The sequence below is a fragment of the Panthera onca genome, chromosome F2 (assembly GCF_046562875.1).
Source record: "Panthera onca isolate mPanOnc1 chromosome F2, mPanOnc1 haplotype 2, whole genome shotgun sequence".
Taxonomy (NCBI): domain Eukaryota; kingdom Metazoa; phylum Chordata; class Mammalia; order Carnivora; family Felidae; genus Panthera; species Panthera onca.
In genome coordinates, this window is record NC_138356.1 from 18,029,940 (window position 1) to 18,054,532 (window position 24,593).

The following is a 24,593-nucleotide window of genomic DNA, read 5'->3' on the forward strand; positions in this document are numbered from 1 at the left end:
TGACACACTCAAGAGACCCACAGGGATTTTAAGAATGATTTACTGGTAGAAACACAGCCAGCCTAGACTGAGAAGGACAGACTTGGGACAAAATGAAGGAAGGTTTCATTCTGGGATTCTACAGGCAGGAAATGGGCTGATGGAGCTGCACGGCTGCAAACATGTGCTAACCTGTAAGAAGTAATGATTTAGAGAGCAGACCTGCAGGATCATAGGGAGGAGCCATGGGCCCAGAGGGCAGAGCATCAAGACACAGAGAATTATCCTCAGGCCTTGAAACTTAATGGAATTTACCCTGTTGGGTTTTCAACTTGCTTATTAGGGCCAGCTACCCTTTTATTCCTGCCGATTTCTCCCTTTTGGGATGACAATGTTTATCCTACGCTTGTCCCACCACCTGTAATTTGTTTACAGGTCCACAGATGGGGAGGGATGATGCCCCAGAAGAGACCACATACCTAATCTAGATGGCTGTGATGATGAGATTTGGGACTTTTGATATGATGTTTAGAACAGATTTTGGACTTACTGATGCCATAATGAGTTGAAACTTTGGGGAATATTGGGAGGGGGTGAACATACTTGGCCTGAAAGATGAACATTAGTTTCTGGGTGCCAGAGGGCAAACTGCAATAGGTTGAACAAACAGTGGCTCTAAAAAGGTACATCTAAGTTGTTACCTCTGGTACTTATGAAGGTTACTTAGAAACAGGGTCTTTAAAGACGGAATTAAGTTAAAGAGTTTGACATGAGACGGCTTATATCTTATCTTCCAGACATAAGAAGGCTAGTGTCCTTACAAGAGAAAAACGCAGACAGGATACATACAGATTTGACATCATACAGCCATCTGAAGATGGGGGCAGAGACTGGAGTGATGTGTGTACAAGTCAATGCATGCTAAGGGTTGACAACAGCCACCAGAAGCTGGAAAAGGCAAAGGATTCTCCCTTAAAGCCTCTGGAGGGAACGTGGCCTTACTGATGCCTTAATTTGGGGCCTTTGGCCTCCTGAACTGTGAGACAACAAATTTCTGTTGCTTTAAGCCACCAAGGTTGTGGTAATTTCTTGTGGCAGACCTAGGAAACAAATATATTGGGTGAATCATATATTAGAATTCTTTGTACTGTTTTTATAATATTTCTTTTAGGTCACACTGTATCCAAATTAAAAGCTTAAAATAAATACCCAATAATGTCTTTAACTTGGCATGGAAATCCTTTTACATAACCTCATACCTGCCTCTTAAAACTCTGGACATTATATTACTCTATGTCTCAGACCACCTGTATTATAAAATAATTTAAAATACCTCCTTCATGGCACTTACAGAAATAAATTTTAGCCACCTGGGAAATTCACCACCATGAAATTTAACCTAAGAATTCTCTGCACAGTACATTTATGCCATCTTTTTATTTTTATTTTTTTTAATTAAAAGTTTTTTTAATATTTATTTTAGAGAGAGAGCATACGAGAGAGGGAGGACCAGAGAGAGAGGGAGACAAAGAATCCAAAGCAGGCTCTAGGCTCTGAGCTGTCAGCATAGAGCCCAACGCAGGGCTCGAACCCACAAACTGTGAGATCATGACCTGAGCCAAAGTCAATGCTTAACTGACTGAGTCACCCACGTGCCCCTATGCTATACCTGGACTCATATAAAAGAATTTGGCCCATCAGAAAATTACTTCTCAAAAACAATTTTAAATATGCCTTATTTATGAAAACTTACCAGCTGCTTTTCACTCACAGGAGACAGAGGTGGGGGAGCAGTTTCTCCAGAAGAGGGACGCCAGGTCAAGAGCCTTTAAAATACCAAAATCACACCAGTCATTGAAAGTGTGAAACAGGACACATCAAACATGTTTTCAAACAGGCAGAAAAAAGTCACAAAAATATGCCAAAAACAATATAATCCTTCTTTGATTACTGCTAAAAACAATTTACTAAAAAAAAAAAAAATCTAGTGAAAAGTTTAAAATATGTACCTCCAGGAAACAATTAACTAGCATAATTAAAAGGGTACTCTGGTCATCATTTAAAAAAAACAAACCCAAAAACTGCTTCTGAAAAGTTTCAAAAACTTTATAGTAAGTATTAATGCCATTATATATTCTCTATAAACTGAGACTGAGAAAAGTTTGAGACTTTTAAGAAATTCATAGAACTCTTTAGATTCTATTCTTTTAAAGTTTATTTATTTGAAAGACAGAGAGCAAGCACGTGCATACTCGAGAGCAAGTGGGGGAGGGGCACAGAGAGAGAAAGAGAATCCCCAGCAGGCTCCATGTTGTCAGCACAGAGGCTGGCGCAGTACTCAAACTCATGAATTGTGAGATCATGACCTGAGCCAAGAACAAGAGTTGGACCCTTAACTGACTGCGCCACTCAGGCGCCCTGATTCTATTTTTTTTTTTTTTTAATGTATAACAATAAGTGAAATAAAATTTGGCCCCAAAGGGGAAATGACTTGCCACCCCTGGATTGGGTACTTGGAATAGAAAGATGATTAAGGCCCAAGTTCTTGCTTGTGAGAAGCAGGAGCTCCTGGGAATTGGGTAGATAGGGGCTAGAGACATCATTTCAGTTCCGTATAGAAAGAACTCTGGCACAGTTTCTATGAAGAAATGCTTATTAGATGATCTTTAAGATCACGTACCTTAACTTGAATGTGTAGTTTAATAAACTAAAACAGAAGCAGTTCTTAAAAACAAAAAAAGGAAGTTCAGCCTGACTGGTTTTTGTGAAGACTTCAAAGGGAAAATGGCTAGGCAAGAATTCATACCATCTTTTGACATAAGGGCTACAGATAAACTGACAAAAATGGGTCATCGGTCAGGTAGGTTGCTCCAACAAAATGTGTACCAAAAAAATAAGAAAATCTGACCAACAGTTGTCCTTTCAGTGTATGACCACCTACAGACTGCTTTCCTAGAGGTGTGTCCCTTTTGTTTAACTTCTGATGTCCTATTTATTAGGATACTTAGAAGGGGATCATGTCAGCGCAAATATACTTAACTCATGTCAAGAAAAAGTTTATGATGTTTAAAAATGTGAATCATAGTTTTCATGTAAGTTTTATACACATACACATACATATACGTGTGCCTACTTAATAAGATGTTTTAAGTACGCTTTAAATCATCTTATTCAGCAGATTTAAAAGTAGTAGATTTGTGCAGGTCAGAGAGCCCCAGAAGCTGAGCTGGTAAGTAAATTCAATTATGTTGTACAAATAATCCAGGTGCTATTTATTAGTCATTTAGTGACACCATGTCTTAGTCTCTCCGCTGATAAAAACTCCTTCACTACAATTCCAAACTAATCCATCAGAAGATGACAAATAACTGTAAAACATATTTGCAAATTAATTTTCCTTAGATTATTAAATCTACAGTAACTGAAATATATGTTGAGTTTTTCACCCCCCAATCCAAAACCACTGCTTGCTTTAATCTGGATAATTAAAACCTTGTACAAGTAGAATCACTTCAATGTGACCAATAACCACACGACCAATCAGACTCAAGGGTCTGGTTTATAAATAATCTAATTCAAGTATTTGTATTTGTTATGGCTTATAGGACTCTGATTTGCAATAAATGCAAATTCATGGAACACTGAGGTATTTTTAAAAGGATTTCTGTTGTAAGAAATCACTAGTTACTATCAAACTTTTTAGGTCGATCGTTCAATATACAAATATAAAGTTGTAAAAAATCTTCTTACGCATGTGGGATTGTGGTTTTGAAGATATCCAGTGTGCAGTTACAAGTTTTATCCCAGATTTCTAGGGTAAACTTCTCACCATTCAGAATGACAACATTCTCTAAGCAGTTTGTACCAGATCGTGCTAACTGCTCATTGTCTAGAAAAGAAAAGAGCAATTCATTTATGTATTGCCAGGGCCATATTTAACACTTTGTGTCACTATTTGCTATAGACCTACCTTGCTGCACACACCAGTAGAGCTGGGCAAAAATATCATCCAAAAGTACATCACTGAGTACTTCTAAATACTGGGTGAACACATCACAAATTGCATAAAGTGCATGATTACAAGTTGTAGTCATCCATTCAGCTTTCTAGGGGGAAAAGTTGTTAAAAGAAGGTCAGACCATTCATCAACCACCAGAATTCAAGAAAAAAATTTTGCATATTTAAAAGCTAAGTCTGTTCACGTTCCTTTCAGAGCACTCACTTCCCTCTAGAATATTCCATTCACTTCAACTCAGTACAAGATCTATTTTTCTCCACTGTTCCATAACCATCTATATATAAAATACTTTAAATATTTTTTGCATTATTTTTGATTATAAAAAATTACCACTGAATCGTCTTGCTATTAACATTATGACTTCTCAAAACAATGAATAACAACAGCTGGCCTTGCTCTAGAATATGATAGAATTTAAAAGAGAAATAAACAAGAAGAAAATGATAAGAATTTATCCAAATGGGTTTAGCATAAATTTAAAATAAAACTTTTGTGAAGTATGGTTCTTGAAAATACCGTAAATGGTGAATAAGGCCATGCAAAGTAAAGAATTTATTTTTCTCAAGTATATAAAGACTAATCTGGACTGTTATTTTCATATACAGTTTTGTGACAGTGCATATACATCTGTCTACTTAATAAGACTTTTTAAGTAAGAGTCTACCTGTAGATTTAAAAAACACAGATCTAAAGTAAAACTTTGTACAGGCCAGAGAGTCCCCAAAGTTTGCATTTAATATAGCTGTATGAGACAAAATAAGAAAACTTGAGGCTCTCTCTTCCCTACATTTACTGAAATGCATACTATAATTGGTTTGTAGTAAAATACATTGAAATAAAATAAGACATCACTATGTATTCTTTATTCACTTCAGAATAAGAGGTCACTATGAATACTAAAAGAAAACTACTGGTATTTGTAGTTGTGGCAATATTCAAATGAAAAAAAGAAACCAGGGGCATCTGGGTGGCTCAGTTGGTTAAACGTCCGACTTCAGCTCAGGTCATGAACTCGCGTTTTGTGAGTTTGAGGCCCTTGTCGGGCTATATGCTGACAGCCCAGAGCCTGGAGCCTGCTTTGGATTCTGTGTGTCCCTCTCTCTCTCTGCCCCCCGACCCCTGCTCGTACTCTGTCTCTCTCTCAGAAATAAGATTTTTTTTAAAAAATGTTTTTTAAAAGAAAAAAGAAACCAGAAGTCACTGAAAACAACCAATTCATTAACTCAGTTCTATCCCCAAATACTGTTCTTTATTTATAAAGACATACCTTTTATTATAATGAAAAATTCTCTAGTTTTTTTCTTTTCCATGTCCTTAATTTGAAATAGTAAACTGTATTAGGAAAAGTATTAAGAACCTTTTAACTTGACTGTGTTAAATAAAATTTCATTTTCTCTTACCTCTGTCTGCTGTTCTGGTAATTTCATGTTGTCAAAGATTCTGAAAACAATTCTAAATAAATCCTGCCACCAGTGTTTTTCGTAAGTGTGGCCATAAGTTTTCATTATTTCGAACATTACTGTTAAACCCCTAAAATGATAAAACACAAGTAGAAAAACTGGAATACAAAAAAGCATGCTGCATCAGAATCCCCTCTTAAAATAGTTTTCAGAGTTCATAAAGCTAGTGAAAAAGTTTAGAAATAGTTTTAAACTAACACGTGATATTCAATTTTAAGAAATTTCAGCTATAGGGGTGCCTGGGTGGCTCAGTTGGTTAGGCGACCGACTTCGGCTCAGGTTATGATCTCACAGTACGTGAGTTCGAGCGCTGCGTCGGGCTCTGTGCTGACAGCTCAGGGCCTGGAGCCTACTTCAGATTCTGTGTCTCCCACTCTCTCTAACTCTCCCCTGCTCATGCTCATGTGTCTCTAACCCTCCCCTGCTCATGTGTCTCTCGGTCTCTCAATAATAAATAAACATTTAAAAAAAAAAAAAAAAGGAAATTTCAGCTATAAACTAGGTTTCTTTAGGATGCATTTTGTAGGGAAAAACTCCAAAAGCCTTGGCCTTACAATGTTTTATTTCATCTTTCCTTCACTCCCACCCTATCCTTCCCACATTTAAAAGTTGTAAAAGGTAATAAAGATTGCAAAAGATCATCATAAAATGAAGTTCTGGAAAATTTATAGGACTTTTTAGCTAACACTATAATTGTTCATATAGCATCTGTAAACAAAAGGAATTATAAAACTGATTGACTATGACATTCATGTGAGTGGTTTGCTGCCCACCGTATTCTAGGCACAGAGCAATGCCTGTCACCCATGAGGCACACAGTAAGTATCTATTGAATAAACTGCTTAGTATCACATTCACTATCTTTTGTTTAAGTGTTAAAACTAAAACTCAACATTGTCTTCCTGATTCTTTATTATCTTCCTCTAAATAATAATGCCTTCAGGTAACCATTAAAAAGCTTGACCTTTTCTCTATATGTTATTTTCTTCTAACAAAATATAGATATCCCTCCATTTAGAAAAGGCTTATATTTTAAAAAGTCTGATGATAAGCCATTACAAAATTTTCTCTAAAATGTCTGATGATAAGCCATTATAAAATTTTCTCTGAAACACTCCGTAAGGACTGGTTCACAGTCCAGCTCATTTACTGCTGTGCTATCTCCAGGCCTTGTACAAGTCTGGCACATAACAGGCTCTAAATAAATATTTGTTAAATAAACATGTAAAGTAACATAGTAGTAGTTTGGTCCTACAGTAAGTTCACAGCACTTTATCTGACCCATAAGATATCTAATGTATATAACAAAAAGTAAGGAAACCGTAGTAAACAAATTCCTACAGAAGAAACACCCTCTCTTCTGTGGGAGAAGCCTATCAAAACTCCTTGTTTCCCTACAACAGAACAAGGCTCCTTTTTCCTCCATCTCCTGAGCTTGAAATCCATTTCTTCCCACTCTAAGTAACTGGATGCCAACTCCCACAGCTGGGGTAAGAGGAATCCTGTTTCTTCCAGGCCCCGAAACCAAACACAAATCCACAGAGGCTTCCAAGGATTTTCACTGTTCAAGAAGTCTTTTTGAAAGCAATACTTAAGTTGCTGACATAGGGAAAAATAGTGTTTGAGACCCTAGGTTAATGAACCAATCCTAAATCCATAGAATTTTGAGGCAATCAAATAAAAACATATGTGAAAGTACTGTGTAATTAATCTGTTATACAAATCATGGCATTACATTTTAGTGAGAGAGAGAGTGTGCATGAGTGGGGAAGAGGGACAGAGGGAGAGACAAAGAATCTTTAGCAGGCTCCACGCTCAGTGTGGAGCTGACATGGTGTTTGATTTCACAACCATGAGATCATGACCTGAGCCAAAATCAAGAGTTGGGCCTTTAACTGACTGAGCCACCCACGTTCCTCCATGGTACTACATTTTTAAATGTAGTCTACATATCAGCCCTTACAAATCCTGGAATGAAATAAGAAAAAGCCATTACTGAACAAAGTTTACTCATATTTTTCCTCTCCTTTACTAGCTAGAATATATGTTTTCTCTTCTCTTTAACAACTAAAACTCATCCATTATCTGAACATGGGATATGGCAAGAAGGAAAGCAGGATGATCCCCGACAAGGACAGGCTCAAAAGCTAAGAAAGCAGGTAGGTCCTTTGTCAAATAAGTTTCTACAAACAAACAAGGGCAGTGAGGGGGTACTGAGTTTATAAGACTTGTCCATCATGATATGTTGGTTGCTCTACTGAGGTGGCTGGACAACAGAAAATTGTAAATCTTAATAATTTAGATTAATATGAATCAGGGGTTATCTTGAAGTTTATCAAGCTCCTAACAGGTCCACTGCCAAATAATCCTCAATGTCTAAATGCAAAATAAAATGCCGTATAAGTTCTTATGATTACTAAATTCTCTGACAAATTCCCAAGGTTTGAGTCTTATTTTGGATTACTTAATGTAATTTCATAAAAATCTCTCTTTATAACAAATAAAAATGAAATTTCTTAGGATACGTATCACACTTAACCTTGGATGGGGATGAGGCTGGTTGTGGCATAAAGTGAGGAAGGAGAAATTCATTCCTTCATTATAGTTCTATCATTGATATGTTATAAGTTTGTATGTACTACCGGTATAGTTTAAAAATCCAATGAAGTTAATTGGCAAAATGACTAATGATTCTCCCTAAAAAGAAGATGGGATACATAAAAGAAGGATTGTATTTAAACACAAAATTGAACTCATGATGCCTCAAGCACTTGTTGACAGGTAACAGGATATACAAACTGGCAATTTCATTTTGGCAGTCAAAAAGGTAGTTATGATAAAAATTTTACTATGGGATTGACAGGAGCTGTAACATAAGAAGTACATACTGAATGCTTATCCAGTTACATTACATCCATAATCGTTTCTTTGCAAATGGACTATACATTCATATAGATCTTTTAATGAGAATGTATTTTTGAAAGATCTTACTTCTTTTTAATAGACCTACATTATTCAAAACTGTTACTGACCAGTCTTCAAAGAGAAATGGTTCTTTATCTAAAATCCACCAAGCGTGTGCATTTGGAGATTCTTCTAGCATTCATCAGGAAATAAAATAAATTTTGCCACTAACTTCAATTTCTAATTGGAAACAAACATATGAAAAGATAGAATGTGTGAACAAATGAACACAGAAGCTAAAACTCAAAGTAGGATGCTATAAGAAAATGTTAAGGAAAAGTAATGTATTTCCATTTTTACTGTTGCTCCATTTAACATATTTTAAAATCTGTCTAATAATTGCTATATTGATAAAACACCTGACTTACGACGGACTTAGGGCCTTTAACTATCGAACTTGTGTTCACGTGAGAAAAGTTAATTTAAGTCAAAATGAGCCTTTCAAAATTGTAGTTACAAACACTGATTGTTACCTGGTTCTTACATCTAATTTGCATCTGTTGATGATACAGGATAACTCAAAGAGAATTGGGAACCATCCTCTCACCCACACCCTGTCTTCAGGCGCCACATTCATATCATCGCTTGTGTATTCCTTGAAAGCCTTCAAGAAGAAAGGTAGATATACTTAAGGCAAAATATAACACCTGTACAATATTTCAGCAAACAAAATTTTTAAATGTTTTACAAATTCAAAGTCAGCACTTTGATAAATAACAATTTATAAAAAGATGGAGATTACAACTGCTTAAAAAGAGCACTGGACTAGAATCCAAAAGTTGGTTTCAGCTTCAACTCTGACACCAGCTTTTCTGCTTTTTATGCCAGGTTAAATCAGGTTTCCATTTTTATCATTTCATGGTTATGACACCATGCAGCCACACTAACCACCCCTGGGAAGTGTGAAGGTCAAATGAGTTGATGTATGTAAAAAGTACTAAGCACCCCACAGGTCCAAGTTGGTGTGCAGTAAAATCTTTCTGCAATGCACCACTTTTCTTGATGACAGTTACAGAGACAGATTCAGATACGCAAGATAAGGCTGGCAGCCAATTTGACCTTTTACTTCACTGTTTAAGCCTACAATCACCCACACAGTCAACCTCAGTACTGCACAGCACAACATGTAGGAAACAGTATACAGAAATGGCTAAAAACATAGGCTTGGTTCAAACCCTAGGTCTCCTTTACTAGCCCTGCAACCATGGAGACTTTTTTTTAACTTCTCTGTGCCTCAGACGCCTTATCTGTATGGGGCTATAAACACTACCTATCCCATAAAGTGTAGAAGACTAAACAAGTTAATACTTGTGAAATACTCAGAAAAACACCTGACACCTTTAATAAATAATAGCTATCATTTCTAAACACTTCAGTCAGAATCAAGCTTAGATAATTTTGGGGTTTACTGAAAAATAAATGCTTCATATACCCTGGATTCCCAAATAAACTTCTATCTCAGACTGGAAATAAATACTCAGCATAATTTTGTTTACTAAATGACGCTATACCTGAGGTCTATCAGACACATATTTTGCACAATGGCGAATAAGTCGAATTGCTTCCATACTTGTGTCTGGGAAAGCTGCATTGCACGCAAATTCAGACAAACACTTCACTGCATCCTGGAAAGAATCAATGGTCGCTGGAAAGTGTTTTTCAAACACAAGAGCTAAAAGGGTGGAAAATATATCAAGATAATTATAATTTTCCAATTATTCTTACCTGCAACAAAAAACATCAACCCCTAGATGTAAGAGCATACTTAACGGTTAAGGGTTTCGATGTCTAACAGACATGGCCTCATGTCTGTCATCACTGCTTACTTGACTGCTTTGAGTAGTAGGGGACAGGGACACAGGTCTGTGTTCTGTTTACACTATAAACCCAGCACCTAATGCAGTGACAGTACACAGTAGGTACTGAATCAGCAGGTCTTGAATTACATTTAACCCATCTGTATTTCAGTTTCTTAATCTATAAAAAATGATAATGGTCATCATTATCTTTCAATCAGGCTTAACTTACATCCTAAGTATTTCATTCTCCTTTACAGTCAAAGGAGGCTGTGTAACACAGTGGTCAAAAACCTTTCCCTGGCTTTGAATCCCAATTCCATCATTCACCTTAACCTCACTGGGCCCGAGTTTCCTGATCTATTAAAAAGGGGATAATGAAAATACTTATCTCATAGAGCTGTTGTGAAGACTGAAGGAAACACATTCAGAGTATGTATTGTGTTTGCCATACCAGTAAACGTTCGATAAATGTTAACTATAATAATGTAATAACAGTATTACACTCATTATTTATTCTGTTTCTACAGGCAAAACTTAGTAAACTTAAACCCATAACAGGTCCATAATCTTACACTTGTATTATCTCTGGAACACATTTTTTTGTTTTGTTTTGTTTTTAACTTGAACACAGCCAGAAGAATACTCACTGACAATGTGCCCTGTTGTTTGGAATGCAAGTTCCACTATGCTTTCATCTTGATCAGATGCAGCTAGATGAAACACAGAGAAAATGTTCTTCCATCCGGACCGAATGTTAGCAGCTTGAGAATTAACCATCTGTGCTATACAACGTACAACCATATCTCGAATTGTTGGGGACCTAAAATATTAATATAATTGCGTGGATATACACACAGATAAAACCCATCAGTTTTTTTTCCTTTCTTCTGTTTCTCCCCCTTCTGAGGAAAATAATAAAGTATTTTTATGATATTAAGCAATTCAACAAATGTCATACCTGTTTCGTTTCATTATATGTTCAAAAGGTCTTAAGAAATCCTTCTGGAATCTGAAATTAGCAAGCTCCCCTTTCTCTAAGAACTTCATTGACAATTGCCTCAAGGAGTCTACTGCAAAAATAGCTACATCTTCATTAGGATTACAGCCAACCTGTAATGGCAACAGAAATATAGGGTGCTAATGTCAGCAGTGAACATCCATCTCTTCATTTTTCTTTTAGAAAAAGTATAGAACTCATAGCATAGACAGGTAAATCCTACGATTCTCCACAAAGACACTAGGTGTACTGATAATATTTCTCAACAAGAAAAATACACTTTAACTAAATTCTTAAAACTTAAGGTAATCACTTCTAAAAAGAAAAACAGGATTCAAACGGTTTTCTATTTTCAATTACAAAAATGTAATTTAGAAAAGCTAGAATAGGAAAAAGCCTCAATTACATTATAAGGAATTTCAAAACACGAAAAATATTACAAATGTAAGCGTATCTTCTAATTATTCAAATACCTTATTAAAATGATCACCAATAACTTCCCAAATTCGAGACCACTGCAGTCTTATTCTTCCCATGTTGTAATAGGATATTTCTACTATTTTTTGTAGACTAAACATTCTTGGGTGTGTAGTGGAAAGTAATTCATCCATAGACACAGCACAGAGCCAACGGACAAAATCCACTATAATATAAACAGATATACATTTTTTTAGCTTTCAAGTTTTTTTAGCCAAAAAACCAATTTGTAAGTGAAATAAATGTATATACTTACCAATAGCATTTCCATCTAGCCTTGTTGACCCTGTAAATATTCTAAAGAAAGAAAACCATAATTCAAAAATTTATAAAGTCCGACTTCTGCTACATCAATTCAGAAGTAAGTAGCCTGAGGTATTAGCTACTTTAAATCTGTTTTAAGGGAACAAAAACATCAGGTAGTCAAATGAATATTTTATCATATAGTTTAATAACAAGTAGAGTTTGGATGTTCCTCCGTCCCTCCTTCGTATTCAGTAATATGAGTAAGAATTTATCGTTGTAATTTTACTAGTAAATTTACAAACACGAGATGGGTATCTCATGAAACTCTAAGAATAAAAAAATAACAATTTGTAAAACGAATTAAACATTGGCACACTACAAAACAGAAGGTTTTTCATTTTTCCTGATTATCTACTAGCATTAAACACATTCTTAAAATGGAAATTTCGACTTTTTTACAAGTATCATATGTTTGGTTAGAAAACTCATTTATGTTAAATTACAAGCAATTTAAGAGAAGCTTGTAAAATAGTCTCCAATCGTTTAACCAAGAAGTGGCTAAATAACTTTTCTTAGAAAATTCAAATATTTAGAGTTAAGATATGCTGTCCAGCTTTGCCCAGCTTTCTTCACTCAGCAATTTTTGTTTCAAAGTTTCATAGAAGATTTCAGCATAAATCTACTATATTAGCCCTCTTTTAAAAGTCTGCATTTTTACCCATCCTCTGGGTTTGTAACCGAGGGTTTGATGTGACTTCCAGGATGAACTGATATTCAATTTAAGTTGTGTACCATAGGCTTTGCATGACAAAATGGAAACCTTAAAGGCAGGAGCAGGCCAAATATTAAACTTAGAAATAAAAGTAATCATAGTGACAGTAATGGCTACCAACAGTTACAAGGTGGGTACTATTCTAAGTGTTTTATATGTATCTACTCATTTAATAATCACAAATACTCTGTGAAGTGGGTATTTTTAGACTCTCAATTTTATCAACATAGAAACTGACACTTAAAGGTATTTTAATAACTTCCTCAACGTCACAGAACTTGTAAGTGCTACAGCCAAGATTCAAACCGAGACGGGCACACTCCAGAATCCACTCTCTTAACTACTTTGCTGTATTACCTCACACTTAACCTGAGCAAAACATGAACATTTAAAATCTATTGTTTTTTTCCTATTATGTCCACTATATCCATGTTCTGAATATATAATGGTTTTTTAACCTTAGTGCCCTTGAATGTTTTTCCACGTGTTCTGGCAATGAGTAACAAAAACACGACAGGAAAAACAGCCTAAAAACTGACAAGATAACTCAGAAACTGATCTGCTAAAGGGATATTTTAAAACTTCCTCTACTGCTCTTGTCAGAACAAAACAATACTTCAAAGATCTGGCTGAGAACACAATCTGGGGGAAAAAATAGAATAGTAAGTCCCCATTTAATCCAGTAGATAGACTGAATTCAGAAACTAAAAATATACAAAGCCTACAAAGTTCTCACATGAACAAAAATGAAAACTGCTAGAGTGCACATTATAAATGTCATTAGCTGATTTCTCAAACTACTGTATTCTCATAGGCAATGGCTATTAAAAAAAAATACCACAAACAGAGACATATAAAAATTAGATAGTATATAGGAGAAACAACAGGAAAAGGAAGAAAAGAAAAAAAATTTCTTTAAACTGAGAAGGAAGCATATGGCAAAGAGTAAAAGGGATAAAGAACAGAAGCAGAGAGGGAGATTATATGCAACTACAGGGGAAAGAAGCAACAAATTCTCTGAAGGCCCTGAAATAATGGTGAACAAGAACAGGGAAATACCAGTAGCAATCAGACAGGTTCTACAGACTCAGGGTGACAGGAGAAGTTAGGGGGAGCATGCATCCTGAAAAAGGGCATACAAATTCCTACTCACTTTGGTAGCCTCTGAGGGGTCACTCTATGTCTAGTAATGCTCCACTACAGATAAGCCATACGGTAGAGCACAGAAGTCTGTGGAGGCATTTAAAGTTAAGCCTTCATAAACTAAGGCAGGAGAACAGAGCTATGTTTCACAAAATCAGTCTAGGAAATGGACTCTACATTCCCTGTATGAAAAGCAAAGGACAGACGCATGAGAACCTTGTGTGTTAATATTAAAAGACATGCTCTGAAAAGTACTAGCAGGAAAATAGAATAGATTACTGCTTCATCCACAAAATGAAAGCACTGTGGCAACGCAAAAAAAAAAGGGAGGGGGGGGACAAAACCTGCAGATTCTGAATCACATACATGTTAAACTGTATGCACTAAAGAAGCAGACTAAATTACTGTATTATGTAAAAAGTTTTCACAGTGAAAATATCAGAGGTAACACTTATTTCTTAGACCTAACTGGAAGACGCTTGTGAGCAAATACAGTTGGGGATGAGCTACATGTATTTTCTGATAGGTGACAGAATGTTCCAAAGTGTGAGATGGGCCAGTATAAAGCTAGATTTGGTGTGCTTAAAGTTAATAAAAACAAAAACTATGGTACTGTTTTTTCACTTTTGGCAGTAAATCATTCCTGGACAAAACCTATTCCTGCACAGGTTAGTAATACTTACTAACCTGGTCTAGTTTAGCAATGTCTAGCAAATTCTACCCTAGCAAATCCTAAGGATCAGGTACTGTAGATTAAACAGCCCATATTCTCCTAAATTCTAATGGTTTGGGATTCCTAAAACAAAAGTGGAGAAAATTTTATCATCTTAAAACTTTCACTTTTTATTTTTTATGTAGGAGAAATTTTAATAGAATGAAACAATTTTACATATATTATTTGTTCCATCATATTCAAAGCCCAAGTTACAAAGAGCTAACACAAATCACAGATTTTTAATGGAGATGTCTGAGGTTGAACGGGACAACTTTCATTTTAAATAATAAATTAATCGGTCTCCATTGTGACGCTCCAAAAGGCAAAAATGCATTCCAAGAGGTAGTTTGGAAGTCAGTGTTTTAGTGTGACAGACTCCGCAGCTTTGATCCCACTTCTTGCTTACCATAGCAAGAGTATTTGCCTATACGCCCCTGGTTCCTTTTATATTAGGGGAACACGCATGCCCCAGGGCATGTCCTTCCAAAGGGTGTCCTTTGTCTCTTCCACATGAAAAAATTAGAGACCTTGGAAGGAATGTTATTCTGAAGCTTTGTGGAATTCAGATACCCATCTTACAGCTTTTAATAGAATCATATACGTTTTCTGTTAAGAAACAGAAGCTATACATAATTAAGCAAAAAAGAGCTACTTTGATTATTCATGTTTACTTCTTTACTTGTCATAACAGATTATTCATAACAACAGGCCTAAGGACAAGAAAATTACTTTTTGCAGGACAAGTAGAGAACTTTCCAGGGTGATGCCTGACAATATTTGCATCACTGTCTTGAATATCTAGATTATCTAAATGACTTGGCTTATGAATTAGAGTCAGGATATTACATGTGAAAATAAACTCATATATTCAGAAACAGAAGAAATTTAATGAGAAAGTGAAAGGCACCAAATAAGAATATAATCTTATAATAAAATCAAAGACGTCACTTTTAATGCTTTCTCTATGAGCTAAAATTTCAATATTGAGGTTTTGTATAAAGTTGGACATTGGATTTAGGGTCATAGAAGTTATCTGGCAATGATGAATTTGAGACAACAAAGTACTAATAGAATTTGCGTTAAGAATCCTCTAAAATATACTTAAATTCTTAAAATGGAGAGGCATATCATTTGTTCAAATGAGAGACATGTCTCCCTGCAACAAACAGTGGATGTATAGGTAAATTAGAACTTGGTATGGTCATATAAAATATACTATGGAAACAAATAGGTAAAATGTTGACTCTTGCCTGAAGAGATTCTCATAATGATAGTGAAGAGGATTTTTTGCAAGTCCAGAAAATAATTTGGAAAAAAGCTACTGTGATGGCAGAAGGGGAGACATTACACTGTTCTACGGTTGTACATGCAGGCAAAGAGGTGGAGAGGATAAGAGTGTACACTCAAGAGATAAGCTGCCTGAACGTATGTCCTGGCACCACTCCTCAAATTCTCTGTGGATGAAACGGTTATCACAATAATAATCAAGACAAGATTAACTGTGGGGATGAGCAAGTTATTTGATCCCCCTCTGTCTCCGTTTCCTCATTTGCAAATTAACAACACTACTACTACTACTCATCTCATGAGGTTACTGGAAGGATTAAATGAAATAATACATGTAAAGCACTTTGCAAAGTGCCAAGCACGTTGTTAAACCTTCAAGTTACACAGTACATGTCAGATGATACAAAATCTTTCTTCAGCCTTCACAAGGTAAAGGTAAATGACCTCCTTCCCCTAAAAAAAAAAAAGGTCAGCAAACAGACATTACAGAGTTCTTTTTCAAGGAAAAAGTTGCAAGGAATATTTGGAATGTTTTCCAAGGTCAGTAGCCACTGAACACCCTAGTTCAGTCTGTACTTAGAGCAAAATGTTTTATCTGAAGTAAAATAATGGATTAGTGTAAGTTTCCAAGCACCAAGAAAAAAAAATACATGTTCTATTTTTTAAAGTTTCATCAGAAGCAATAAAAAAAATTTAAGTATCAGTGATATAAAACGTTAAGTTTCAAATATTTGGGCACTCACCTAGAAAAACCTAACCTTCAAAAGAACATTTAGTATGGGTTTACTGTTAGAAAACAAACTAAATATGAGGAATACTTGATAGTGTATACAATATACAAATTCCAAAGTCCTTTCCAAAGAAGTCTGCAATGAGAATTGCCACCAAATCCTTCATTTATTCATAATGCAGTCATATCAAATAGGACTTGAAGACACTTTACATTCCATTTTCACACAGGGATAGTAAGAGCAATTAGTTTTCTATAAAAGACATAAAATGTGTTCTTTTTCATCAAGATTACCATTTCCCTAATGCCCACTAATATCTATTTTAAGTTGAATTTTCATATTGTTTATCTCCTTCCTATATTCCATGATCTAGAGAAAAATTATGGGTATTTCATCATGTAAATTGCAATATATCACAATACAGTCTTAATTGCTTCAGGAAAGTTATTCTGGCAATAGTGGTTTTTTTTTTTTTTTTTACTACTACTGAGCAAAATATATCTAAATGCTACAGAATAATAATTGTATTCATTCAAAAAGGGAATAAAATAAATACCTTACCTATCTACAGCAACAACGACACTTTGAGAACTGGTTTCTCCAATGGATTCCTGAATACTTGCTATCTGCTTCCAGTCCACATTTCCTCCAACTACCACACATAAAAAGAGAGTCATTTCAGCTTGAAAATAATTCAGTGGAAGAATACACCTACAGTTCTAAAACATATTTCTGAAATCAGTTATTTTCCTAATGAGAGAAATAAAGCTTTTGGTGAATAGTGACCTATTTGGCCTCAGGGACCTATATCAAAGCCAAATGTGCTTAATTAGCTATACTAAGTGGCATACAGACATGGATGGTTATAAAGACAAATTGTGCTTGCAAAGATCAACAAATTAAGGGCACTGAGAATTTAGATCACAAAATTAATCATACTAGGCACAATTTCCCTTAATGTTGAAGAAATAACACTAACTGCACTCCCAATGTTACCTTCTTAGGTTGATTCCCAATGCCATATGATTGGATCTCCCTGTCATTTAATCTCCAGTCCTCTATTTACAGATGCTTATTGGAAATTATACCTGTATTTTCTAACATCCCCTTATTCAAAAGACTTATTTTTCTTTCCCTCAAAAACTGGTCCCACATGTTGGACAGCAGAACAATTTCCCCAACTTCCAAACTCTTAACCTCTCCATCACCTTGGATACCTTTCCCTTCCTCCACCAGTTACTAAATCTTTCTTTTGACCTGTTTTTGGTATCATTTCTTCATTTTCATTCCTACTCAGTTTAGGCCCTTATAATTTCAGGCCCAGATTATAGACACAGTTTACTGACTGCTTTCCCTGCTGCTAATTTTTCCCCTCTTCAACCTCTCTCTCAGTCTCCTGTCAGGTTAACTTTTCTAAATCATTACATTCATTTTGCTTACTATTACTTGCAGGATAAAGCATAAATTTTTTAAGCCTAACATTTAAGGCACTGCCCTTCAACATTCTAGCCATTATATGTCTCTGTTCAGGCCATCCCTTGACTATCTAAAACTTATCTACTAAAACCCAATTTGAGTTTTCAGGAAGGATTCCATCCCATTGTTCCTCTGAACTAAGCATTTACTTAAATAAATAATAGTCAAATCAGGAATTTTTTCCATTAAGTTTCACATAAATTACTATACATGTGTTAATGTTGCCTTCTCAGCACAATAGGAAGTTACCTAAGGCAAGAAACCAAGTTACACATTTTTTTTTTTTTTTTTGTTATTTCTCTACCTTCCTCAATATTAAGTCCAAAGCAGATGTTAAATATTTGTTGACTCAAATGACCACACACTTAATAAATGCCTTTATGAATACAACCATAATAGATGATATTATTTAAAGCCGCCAAACTCAAATTTTCTTTCAGGAAATGAACAATGAAAAAGACGTGATCCTTGTCCTCACAGAGTTTATTTTATAATTTACCAGGAAACACAGACTTATAACCAACTTTAGTAAAATGTAATAATTACTTCATGGCTGAGATAAACTAATGACATATAATACAAGTTTTACTAAAGAGAACTAATTTTAATAGAAGAAGGGAGAACAGGGATGTTAGCTCATAGAAAAGGCTTCACATATGATGATCTATTAAATCAAGTTGCACCTAGAAAGATGATCACATAGGAAAGGAGGCAGAAGGAAAAGTAATTTAGGTACAAGGAGCAGCATATACTCTGGAAGGATGCAAGTAAATACCATGTTTTAACACACTTGCATAAGTTGAGGATCTGGCAGGGGACAAGAAAAGGGAGAGAAAGATAAACTAAAATTAGAATGTGAAGAACACTTGACTGCCATGTTTAATGTACTGCCATTGAAAATAAGGAACAGACCTTTCAGAAGACTCACATGATCAAATCTATTTTCTAAAAAATAATTCTGGTAGTATCTGTAGAACACAGTGAAACAGGAAAAGATAATGGAGCTAGAAAGACTAAGTCTATTTCTATAATACAAATGAACAAGGATCAAAGCCTGAAATAAGTGACAGAGAATTGGGGTGATTAGGGAGACAGTGTCAAGCAACACTTGAAGCACGCGATCACGTTATAGGAATTCCACAAAGAAAAATCTATGGGAAAAAATAATGCCAATCACCACATAGCTTTCACGTCCTTTCTGGAAAGCTTTTATTTTTATATTTAAGAGCTTTTATTATTACATGGTAAACTGTAGTCATTAATAATAAACATATTTAGAGGAGTAAAAAATATATATAAAATGTTTAGCAATCCAAAGAACCTATTTCAGAAACACGTGAAATCAAAGATCTGTATGACACCGTAACATAACAGGCTAATAGTTTCAGCTTTACCAAATTGCTCAAAAGCAAAAATATTCAGATTAACTAAGAACAAAGAGGTAGGTGTTGTGAATATTTACTTAAGATTTATAAGACCAAGACAATGAATTAAAAAAAAAATTTTTTTTAATGTTTATTTGAGAGAGAGACAGAGACAAAGTGTGAGTGGGGGGAGGGGCAGAGAGAGAGAGGCAGATACAGAATCCAAAGCAGGCTCCACGCTCTGAGCTGTCAGCGTACAGCCCCACGCAGGGCTCAAACTCATGAACCATGAGATCATGACCTGAGCTGAAGTTGGACAGTTAATCAACTGAGCCACCCAGGTGCCCCCCCAGTGGATTCTTAAACTTTGATATACACCTTAAAAGAACAGTATGCATATAATTCTAATAATCATATGCTATGTACTCTTTATTATATACACAATTATCTACCTATCTATCTACCTATCTATCTATCTAGGGAGAGACAGAGAGACTGTGAGCAGGGAGGGGCAGAGAAAGAGGGAGAGAATCCCAGGCAGGTTCCCCGCAGTGAGTGCAGAGAGCCCAACATGGAGCTTGAACTCACGAAACCATGAGATCGTTTACCTCAGCCGAAATCAAGAGTTGCTAACTGGATGCATATGGTGCCCCCATATGCTATGTACTCTTAGTAACTAAGTAACTTAGTAACTCAGTTTCATGTTTCCAAAAAGGATGAAGTACAGACTTATAGCATATCAGTTAGAAAATCAGATTAACATATACTCAGCCCAGTTAATGTGGTTACATGGAATATAAAAGAGGATACTAATTTATTTTAAAAAATATAGATACATTGATTGATCGATAGATAAAACCTGCTCAAATGTCTGTACTACATCCTCTTCTAGCTTAAATTCTGACTACAGTGTCCTGCTGGAGAAAACATCTCTTGCCTGAGTTAGTGACAGGGCACAGATGGACAGGGGTGGAAATCTGCCACATTGGGCTAGTTGATAACCAATGAGATGGCCTGAAGGGAGGACTCTGCCCAACAGAAGCCAAGTCAACACAATGGATCCCTCTAGGATGCAGACTCCAAAATGAGAGAGCTAACCAATCAGGAATGAGTGGAGAATGGAGCAGCCCAAGAAGAAAAACAGATAAAGCATGAAAGACAGCTGGAAGACTATGGCTAGTTGCTTGAAGAGTATGGCTTGGAAGCCCAAAATTTTTATTTCATTTCCAGAACCAATGAATGTTTATTTTTATGTAAATTCCCTTTTCCTGAAGTGGAAGGAAGGTCATCTCATATCTGTACAACTTAAGTAGCAGAACAACAGTGATCAAATTAATTTTAATTCATTTTTAAGTATACTAGGAAACATGATCAATAAGTATCATTATTTATCTTGTTTGACTAAAACTTTTAGAAGTTAAAATACTCCACTGGTGTTTTATTTTTAATGTAACCTACTGTTGTTACTTGCCACAATTAAGCCCTGGCAATTTGCACCTGTCATTATTTTAGCCTTCCTACATTCCAAAGGTTTTTTCAATCAATCAATCAATCAATCAAAAATAAAAGCCATTCAAAAGTTACTGAATCAATCGGTCCACATTCATTTCACTTGTTGGTAAACAGCCTCCATCTGTATTTCAGGATTCCAGGTTACATGAAGGTGCTCAGGTAGTTCTAAATCCTGCTGCTGGGTCACTAAGTTATTAGATCTATACCTTCACCTCCCAGAACCACAGGATCTAAGATACAACTAGGGTAGCAGAACTGCACTGCTGGCTCCCACAGTTGAAATATCACTGGGAACTAATGTCCCCAGCCTAACTTGAAGCCACAACATGGTCCTGGTGTTTCTTCTTTCCCTATGGATCATTTTTTCAAACCTGAAGTTCTTTTGGATTTCTTAAGAATTTTTACTGAGAGCAACAAGAATTCATTAAAAGTCAAAAAGACAACATCCAAATATACAGTGCTACAGTACAAAACCTTAAAAGGTAAATATTCCTAGATCTCAGGTGTATTCTCTCCTGCTCTCTTTAAGTTGGATCTCTAGATTTCTTAGATGGAAGTAGGATGGGGAAAATGGATAAAGAACAATCCAGAAACCATTAATATACCAGCCACTGTGCTAAGTCCATTTATACATAATCTTATTTAATCCTAACAACTCTGTAAATAGATATTGCCATTAGTTTCCACAAGTGGAAACTGCAGCTCAGAGAGTTAAAGTAACTTGCACACAGTAAGGAAAAAATACAAATGAATTCACACCCCAAAATATAGTGTTCAAAGTCAAAGACAGTCTAAATGTTGCTTCTTCCCTGGTGGAACTCTTTCCATTTATGACTAAAATATATACTGTCATTGGTTCTTCTGTAGCCATTCTCACTAATATTTTCCTTTGTTCTATTGGGTTAAACCTGGAAGTTCTTGGCCACACATAGCTCACAAGGAACCATGGGAAAGTTTCCATACCAATATGAGTTTGGTTAGGTCTGCATAGTGCCTTTAAAAAATATGATATGAATGCTTTCTTTCTTCAGTTGCCCCAAGTATTTATCATCTTATACAAGCCTTCACTCGTTTAAGTGACCTGCTTAGTCTTAAAAAACAGGTGATTTGAAACTGCACCTTTCTCTTACTACCCCCAACTCTGAGATTAAGACTAAGGGTCTGGTCACTTATGTTGCAAACTAGACCAGGCAAAAATGGCTTAGTTCTCCACATGCTTTTCTTGGTTTTCCTCAAAAGGTTAGCCAAAGGGCATTTCACCATGTCCCTCTAATTACATTTCACTGCTATAATAAAGTTACTTATATTGAACAAGTTAATAATTTTTGATACTTCATAAAAATAGTTTAAAAAATTATCTCACCTAGCCCCAGACCCACAAATTCATCAGGAGTCTGATCTTTTGTTCCAGTAAGAGATCCTTCTCTGCCCCGTACTGTTCCAGAAATGTATCGAGGTTTCACTCCAGTTCCTATAAGTTGTGCAAGCTCCAACTGACTGATGCACTTCAGAATCTTCATTACAACAACAAAAAAACTTTTTAAAATTCCATGTTAAAAATGTTTGCAAAAATACTTAAATATATGCAGCCAGGACTTAAATATAGGCTATATTATAAATCATTATAAAAAGCTAAATAAACTTATCCTGAATGTACTAAATTAATGGTTCCCTAAACACTTAAACTTGCCAGAATATTTAACATTAAATTATTTTATAAACCAAATTGCAAACTTGAAAATAAAGTGCTTATACCTCATGCCATGAATTTCCTAAATAATTTCCATCTGTATGAGCCACTGTGATAAGTGTTTTTATTGTGTCAATGTTCTTCTGTTTCATTTCAGTAATACCAGAACTCACTGTAAGTAAGGTAAATCTTGCTAGTGCTTGGACATATGCATCTCTTTCCAGCTATAAAAAAGAAAAAAGTACACTCACATGGTTATTTAGTAAGTTTTAACTGACAAATCACATGCCTCAAACTACAGTGTTGTTTTTTTTAAGATGATAAATGAAGTAGAAAGGATGAATTTCTAAAATCTAAAGGCAATTAGAGATGGAGATGGGATGTCAAATCAAGATGAGATTTTAGTGATGACAAATGAATTCATACAGTAAAACAAATATTCATTGAGTACTTATGTGTCAAGTACTGTGTGGACTAGCAGAAACCAGGTTTATAAATTTGCCCATTCTTTCTCTACAGCTAGGCTGTGCTTTTTAAGACACAACATTCATAATTAAATGTGAAATGGGTTTAAAAAAAAAAAAGCAAGCGTTGGCTACAATTTATTATCAGACAAAGTATATAAGTTACTAGAGGGGCCTGTCCTCATGAAAAACAAGTACTAGATACTTGGTTCCTGTTAAGACAACTTTTCTTAGGCTTAAATGAAATATATAAAAACACAAATATGAAAAAATATGATTCAATAAGTGTGAACATGCAACATATTTAAATAATATATTCAAATTAACATATAGAAATTCAAAGTCTTAGGAACTTTGTATATAGCTAATATTGTATAGAGAAAAAAACTACAAACCGAAGTTATTTTGATGAATTCCAGACACATCAATATAGAACTACTCCTTCTGTCACAGCTTCTTGTAAACTTAAATATTACGATTCATTTAAATTCCATCATAAACTTGAAATTACTTTTTAGTAAGTCAGACATAAAAAAATTATTGCAACTATAGTCATGACATAAGTAATTTATGTTTCCCGGACTAGCTACAAAGGTGAAATTCTTTGTTACCTGAATGTTGAAAATGCATGCAATTCTGATTGCGCATCTTATACCTTCCAGGCAAAGAGAGGCTACTTCAGTATCATCACAATCTTGCAGACCCACACTAAACGCAGCCAGAAAAGGTGTCCAAGCCAACTAGAAAAATTAAAAATTTAAGGCGTATCATGAACATCAAGTGATAATTAAATTTTATGATAGGACTACATTAATATTTCTCAAAGCTTCAGAAAATAAATGATTTGATGAAGTTCTGGGGAAAAAACACCAATGAGTTCCTGGGCATATTTTTTGGACAGCTTTCTTGGACAAAGGAGAAAAACTATGCAATGTTGCCTGGGCCTCAATAAGTGGCACAGCAGGACTATAAATTCAGTAGAAGGACCTTAGACATATTTTAAGCACAGCATCTATAAATTATTCACATCAACGGGAATTGCCAATATCCAGAAATGGTATTAGTTTTAACTTTACCTTCAGAACCTCTCTCTCTCTACAAGCTTTGTCGCCTGCAGCAATCCACAGACTGTTTATTTCTAAGCAGATCCTTTCAGTCATTTTCTCCTTGCAACAAGTACATTACTCTTCTTTCTTTTAACCTGCTCCCTGGACACCATTTAGACTTACTTTTTTTGTAGTCAAATATTTTACATTGAAACATCAGTGATATCTCTGGTTCCTAGTTGGGCAATACTTTAAAAATATAGTTCAATAAAATATTTCATTATAGACTGTGAAAACCAACAAACACTAAATTTTACTAGTAACACTCAATACCTAGTAAAACTGTAATGTAAAATAAACAAAAAAGGACTACCTTTGGACTACTGAAAATTCTAATATCAAAACATGTATGTCTAATGTGAATATTTGTTGCTTTTAATAAGTTCTAATGAA

General features: G+C 35.2%; 1 protein-coding gene across 4 annotated transcripts in view; it reads right to left on the minus strand.

The window, feature by feature from the left end:
* The window catches only part of ARFGEF1 (ARF guanine nucleotide exchange factor 1), a 149,792-nt gene that overhangs the window by 18,279 nt on the left and 106,920 nt on the right, over positions 1-24,593 (minus strand). For 3 of the 4 annotated variants that reach the window (XM_060610667.3, XM_060610668.3, XM_060610669.3), the window contains 14 exons: positions 23,706-23,834; positions 22,696-22,854; positions 22,304-22,454; positions 17,150-17,240; positions 11,951-11,991; positions 11,691-11,860; positions 11,179-11,330; positions 10,868-11,040; positions 9,933-10,093; positions 8,895-9,025; positions 5,398-5,527; positions 3,950-4,085; positions 3,730-3,868; positions 1,733-1,805 (listed from right to left, as the gene is read on the minus strand). In XM_060610667.3, the coding sequence (XP_060466650.1) occupies positions 1,733-1,805; positions 3,730-3,868; positions 3,950-4,085; positions 5,398-5,527; positions 8,895-9,025; positions 9,933-10,093; positions 10,868-11,040; positions 11,179-11,330; positions 11,691-11,860; positions 11,951-11,991; positions 17,150-17,240; positions 22,304-22,454; positions 22,696-22,854; positions 23,706-23,834 (1,836 nt within the window). Of the gene's footprint in view, positions 1-1,732; positions 1,806-3,729; positions 3,869-3,949; positions 4,086-5,397; positions 5,528-8,501; positions 8,602-8,894; positions 9,026-9,932; positions 10,094-10,867; positions 11,041-11,178; positions 11,331-11,690; positions 11,861-11,950; positions 11,992-17,149; positions 17,241-22,303; positions 22,455-22,695; positions 22,855-23,705; positions 23,835-24,593 lie in introns of those variants that run through there. The other variant, XM_060610670.3, reaches the window with a different exon arrangement.